General features: G+C 41.6%; 1 protein-coding gene across 1 annotated transcript in view; it reads left to right on the forward strand.

Moving 5' to 3' along the window:
* Positions 1–350: 350 nt before the first annotated feature.
* The window catches only part of CROT (carnitine O-octanoyltransferase), a gene marked incomplete at its 3' end in the record, with an annotated part of 12,849 nt that continues 7,452 nt past the window's right edge, over positions 351–5,747 (forward strand). Inside the window, exons 1-2 of the mRNA XM_009573818.1 lie at positions 351–477; positions 5,669–5,747. The exon at positions 5,669–5,747 is cut by the window's right edge and continues 46 nt beyond it. Coding sequence (XP_009572113.1) covers positions 363–477; positions 5,669–5,747 — 194 coding nt within the window. The remainder of the gene's footprint in view (positions 478–5,668) is intronic.

Below are 5,747 nucleotides of genomic sequence, written 5' to 3' on the forward strand. Positions count from 1 at the left end.
GGGCCGGGCAGGGATCGCCGTGCGAGTGATTTTCCCCTTCCCCAATTCTCCGGCGTCAGTTTGGTGGGTGTCCGTCGGCTGGCTGGAAGAAAGCAACAGGCCTCGAGTTTGTTAATCGCAGCATATCCGGGGAAGGCATCAGTAGCCGCCTGGTCATGGTTTCTCCCTGTTGCGGCTTTAGGCCAACAACAGGCCAACAAGAAATCTCGGTGCTGGCTTTGTGAGGGGCCACCTCCTTGATATGTGTCTTTTACCGTGTAAATGGTTGGGGAAAAAAAGAAAACCGTATGGGGAGATACATTATCTGTCCCAAACTTAGACTTTATTAATAGACTGTTAATGTTGTGCTGCAGATCTGCATCATGGAAAAGCAAGTGCTTGAATCCTCTGAGGAGCGAACGTTTCAGTACCAAGATTCTCTGCCTTCCCTGCCTGTACCTCCTCTTGATGAATCTTTAAGTAAATACCTTGATTCAGGTAATGACTTAATATTGTAATAGCATGGTGTGTGCTGTTGTAACCAGGCTAATCTGAAGATGTTTGCGAAGTGATTTGTACAGACAGCTTGTATAAACTGATATAATTGGGAGGGGGGATCCACACAAGTTTAGAGTGCAAAAGGTCTTTTTCAGGTTCAAAATGGGAAACTAAGTGCCCAGAGCAACCTGAGTAAAAGTTACCATTTTATCCCTGTTTGCCTTTCTTCAGTATGGAAGGGAGTCGGGCATGTGGGAAGGTTAACTTTTTGATTTGAGGTTTTTTCCCTCTAAGGTTTTGTTTTTGTTTTGCAGCTATATCAGGTGGTCTAATGAAAGATATTTCTCCATCTACAAATTTTGTTTTGCATAATGACTACTTTGCTTGTTTATGACTGTGTTTGCCCAGGATCTTTGTTTAAAAAAAAAAAAAAAAGTTATTTCAAGCTTTTTCATACTTAAGTGTTCTTCTTTCTCACCAATACTATCAACTATATTATATAGTAGGAAAAGGTAGTGGTAGGCATTTTTGGATAATTTCTGCCCTGAAATGTTTGCTCTCTAAAGAAGATAACATAAGAGAAAAGTTTTGAAAGTAACATCAATGCACATGTGTATAGCTTTGTTTATAAAGCAGAGACAACTGGTTAGTTCTTTATTATCATATCAGGCTTTGATATGTCGGGGATGACAAAGATACATTACCTAGTATCTTGAGATTACTTTCCTATGTTTCTTTAATAATTTTCAGAACTCGGAGACATTGAGCTTTTTTCTGGAACATCTGCCCTGTGTTTTACCATCTTACCTGTAATACAGCAATGCTAACAGAGTAAGACCTAGAGTTCTGTCCTTAGGAGAAACATATTACACCAAAATTTCCCTTTCCCAAAATAGAATTCCTTAAGTTCACTCTGAGTTTCCTTTTATTCTGAGTGTAGTGGAAATGGCCCAGTAGATGGTAATAGGTTTTCTTCATTGTTCCTTACGTCATCACATTTTGATGCAGAATGTTGAAATGGTGGTTTTAGAGAAGAAATGTTGTGTGGGTATGCGTGTCAAAAAAACATTTTCTTTTTTTTGTAATGCAGATGAACTAAATGTCATCGTTTGTGCAAGTTGTGCTGCAGTAGTAGTGAACCTGCAATAACAGAATTGCCCTTTAGAACTTAGTTCTAAGCTCAGCTGGCTCTCTAAGTTAATAACTAACTCTCTCATGGAGTCATAAAATCTGAGAGTGAATTTGTTTGCTCTTGTTTTCTGATTCTGATCTGTGTTTTCATAAATACCTTATCACATGTCCCTTTTTTTTCTATGCTGAAGTTACTTCATACTTACTGTTCCTTGTACATAAGTCATTCTATAACTTTGATCATCATTGTTGATCTCCTTTAGTCTCACTAGAGGTTGGAGGAAAGTTAGTCCAGTATTTTTTGACCTGCCACAGTCTTCCCTTCTTTAGATCACTTAAAGCCAGAACGTGCAGTGCATAATTCCAGACACTATCTTGCTGATACTCATTGCTTAAGCTCTTATTTGTTTAGTCTGTGAAGGTGAGTGAAGGAAGGGAGGTGCTTCTGAGGAACAATTCAGAAGCTCCAAATGACCCTTCATAGATGCTGTGAATCATTCCTTGGGAACTCCTGTCTTTTATTGGTTGGAGGAGGATCCCACACTAACACACACATTAGTTAGTGTGCCTGTTGGTAAAGCACTTCTCTCTTTAAAGCCAGTCAACTGGAAAAGCTGGACAGAGTATGTCTCAGAAGGTGGCTTGTTTAGGGCTTTACAGTAGCTGCCTCTGCTTTGGATTCAGGATGATTAACCTTGTTTTGAAGGTAGGCCTTGAGCAGAGAAGGTGGCCGAAGCCATGTTATTTAGCCTTTCAGCTCAGCCCAGAGGTGGAGACTCAGAAGCTTGGACTTGGCCTGAGAGTATGAAAACCCAAAGCTCCAGCTTTCCGGAGGGTTCCTTAACTATGCAACTGAAGATGTCTTTCATGGGATAGTTCTTGTTCATGGATGGAGCTGATCTGTGCAGAAAGAAAGACAAGATCTGCGGGCCTGGAGAAAGTGGCAAGAGAGAAGTTTCACTGAACTCTAGTGAGAAAGGAGATGAGTTCTGCTTCTTCCTAATAGTGCTGCTTCTAATCTGATCAAATAGTTTTTAAATGGAAAGGGGCCCTGTCGTCATAGAATCATGTAGGTTGGGAAGGATTCATCTAGACCAGATCCCTGCTCAAAGCTGGTCCAACTACAGCAGGTCGCTTAGCTGCGTTTTGTATATCTGCAAGGATGGAGATTCCACAGCCTCTCTGGGTGACCTGTTCTGGTGTTTGATCACCCTCATGACTGCGGGAGGGGGAACAAAAAACAAACCAGCAATGACAAAAAAAACCCCTCACATTTTCCTTGTCAGAAATTTCCTGTGTTCCAACTTGAGACCATTTTCTCTTCTACTATTCTTGTGCATCTCTGAGGGGAGCTGTTTCATCTTTGCTATGTCTTTCCATTCAGTTGTTACAGAGTGTAGCAAGGTCTTCCTTTTGCATTCTCCTCTTAAGCTGAACAAACTCAGTTCTCAGCCTTGTCTCATCATCATGTTCTCCAGTCCCCTAGCAGTCTTGGTCACCCCTTGAATAGGGACCAGAACCCAGTAATTTAGCTTATTTTCTTTCTTGTGTGCGTGTGCATATTGCTCTGTAATGATTTTGTAACTTGAATAACAGAGGATAATCACTCTCTCTTACAATATTGTGTGGTAGTAAGGTCACTCTGGGAAGCCTGAGTCTGGGGAGGCTTTCAACTGCAGGTTTCCTGGGTGAATACTGTAGACTGCTGAATGGTATAGGTGGATGGCTCTGTCTCTATTATTTCTTTTTTCATCTGTGTTCACAACTGGTGGTGGTGCAATTCAAGCTGTATCTAGATATTGTTTATATTGACTTTAACAAGGCTTTTGGCACATCAGAAGGTTTTTTTTTCTTTTAAACTTCCTCATAGATAAACTGATGAAGTATGGACTAGGTAGTGGACAGTCAGGTGGACTGAAAACTGTCTCAGCTGCTGGGCTAAAAGGTTTGTGATCAGTAGCACATATTCCAGATGTAGGCCAGTGCCTGATGGTGTACCCCAGGGGTCCACTGTCGTTTAACATCTTCATTAATGACCTGGATGATGGAACAGAGTGCACTCTTTTGCAAATGATACAAAGCTGGAAGGAGTGGCTGATGCTCCAGATGGTTGTACTGCCATCAGAGGAATCTTGACAGGCTTGGAGGAACAGGCTGACAGGAGCCTCATGAAGTTCAGCAAACAAAGGCGAATGCCACGTCATGCACCCAGGGAGGAATAACCCCACCCACACCAGCAGAAGCTGGGGCCGACTGGCTGCAAAGCAGCTTTGCAGAAAAGCCCCTGGGGTCCTGGTGGACATGAAGTTGAACATGAGCCAGCAATATGCCCTTGCAGTAAGGCAGGCCAGCAGCCTTCAGGGCTCAGTTAGAAGGAGTGTTGCCAGCAGGTAGAGAGAGGTGATCCTTCCCCTCTGTTCAGTGCTGGGGAGGCCGTGTCTGGAGTGCTGTGTCCATTTCTGGGCTCCCCAGTACAAGCAAGACATGGACATACTGAAGTGAGCCCAGCGAAGGGCTATGAGGGCGATTAAGGGCTTGGATTATCTGATATATGAGAAGAGACTGAGGGAGCTGGGACTGTTCAACCTGGGGAAGAAAGGCTCTAGGGGGGATCTTTGCAATGCATGTAAATACTTGATGGGGAGGAGTAAAGAAGACGGAGCCAGTGGTATCCAGTGACAGAACAAGAGGTGATGGGCACAAATTGAAATACAAGAAATTCTTTTTAAATGTAAGAAAACTCTTTTTATTGTGAGTGTTATTAAGCACTGGAACAGGTTGCTACCAGGGAGGTTGTAGAATCTCCATCCTTGGAGGTATTCAAAACCCAACGCAGTCCTGAGCAGCCTGCTGTGGCTGACCCTGCTGAGATGAGGTGTTGGACTAGATGATCTCTACGTCTGTGAAGAAGAAAAAAGTAGTGGTTGCAGGCAAGCAGTTGTAATTGCAGGAAGACACAGTTGTAATTGCAGCAAGACACAGTTGTGAGGAAGTAAGATTTTAATCCTACAAGGATAGGTACGTATTTGAGACCTTGCCCAGCTGAAACTCCCTTGTTACTCACAAATGCTAGATTAGAGATGATACAGATACACGATTACTAAAAATTAAACAAGTATCCTTCCTTGTTTCTTAACAGCTGTAAGGAGAAAGGTTAGCACTAGCAGGGCAGACAAGAAATTAACCATCAGTACTGAGTCCAGCAGCCTCAAAAATGAATCAGACCTCATTGCGTAGGCATTGAATGAGCAGAAACTTCCCCCCCGCCCTTCTGGTTGCCACTGACTTCACAATCTAAGTGTAAAGGTAAAATACGTTAGGCACAAGGTGAATATAAGAAGACAATGAGGTGTGCCTGTATGGAAACTGACATCAGCAGTGCCTGTTACTGACGATAGATTTCACAGTAAAAAGGCTTTAAGGAGGGTTTTAGATTAAAATAATGACTAGTTTTGCAAATGCGTTCAGAGAACTTTGGCCTGTATGGTATGATCTGAAAGAAATCTGAAAGTATTTTAAAATAGAAAAATTGGGTAGTAGTAACTGCCATCAGCGTCATTCAGCGGTGGGCATAACATGGGGACGGTGAATGAGAATTGATGGGAAGGGTGCTTATAGACCATGAATGGACTTTTGAGAATAAAGGCAAGTAGCTTATGGTTGGTGCAATAGGATGGCAGACATGTATGGCTCAATGTATTACTTTACAAACAAAGTTCTTGTAAATTTAATTATTCATTGAGTTCTGGGGCAGCTGATGGAGTTGCAGAACTACAGTTTTAAATATATTGGATTTAGTTATCTGTTAGGTATTTCAGGTTTTCAGCAATTGCTTTCCTCTGCTAACATCTGTATTTATTTGAAAGCATGTATTTATGTTTTATTAGAACACACTGTGATTTATTTACAGATTTTTAAAAGGTGTTTTCTCTTCAAATATTTGCTTTAGAAAAATAAATTTTGAGTATTTTCATCCACTCCCTTGCCTGTGGATATCTGAATATTGGTATAAATCTCAGTATGCAGTTGTCTTTAAGGTAAAAACATTTCCTTTTTACAGTGAAGCCATTTCTAAATCAAGAAGAATATCAAAGAACCGAGGATATAGTTAAAAAATTTGAAAATGGGATTGGGAAAGA

Source organism: Fulmarus glacialis, unplaced genomic scaffold, assembly GCF_000690835.1.
Source record: "Fulmarus glacialis isolate BGI_N327 unplaced genomic scaffold, ASM69083v1 scaffold13043, whole genome shotgun sequence".
Lineage (NCBI taxonomy): Eukaryota > Metazoa > Chordata > Aves > Procellariiformes > Procellariidae > Fulmarus > Fulmarus glacialis.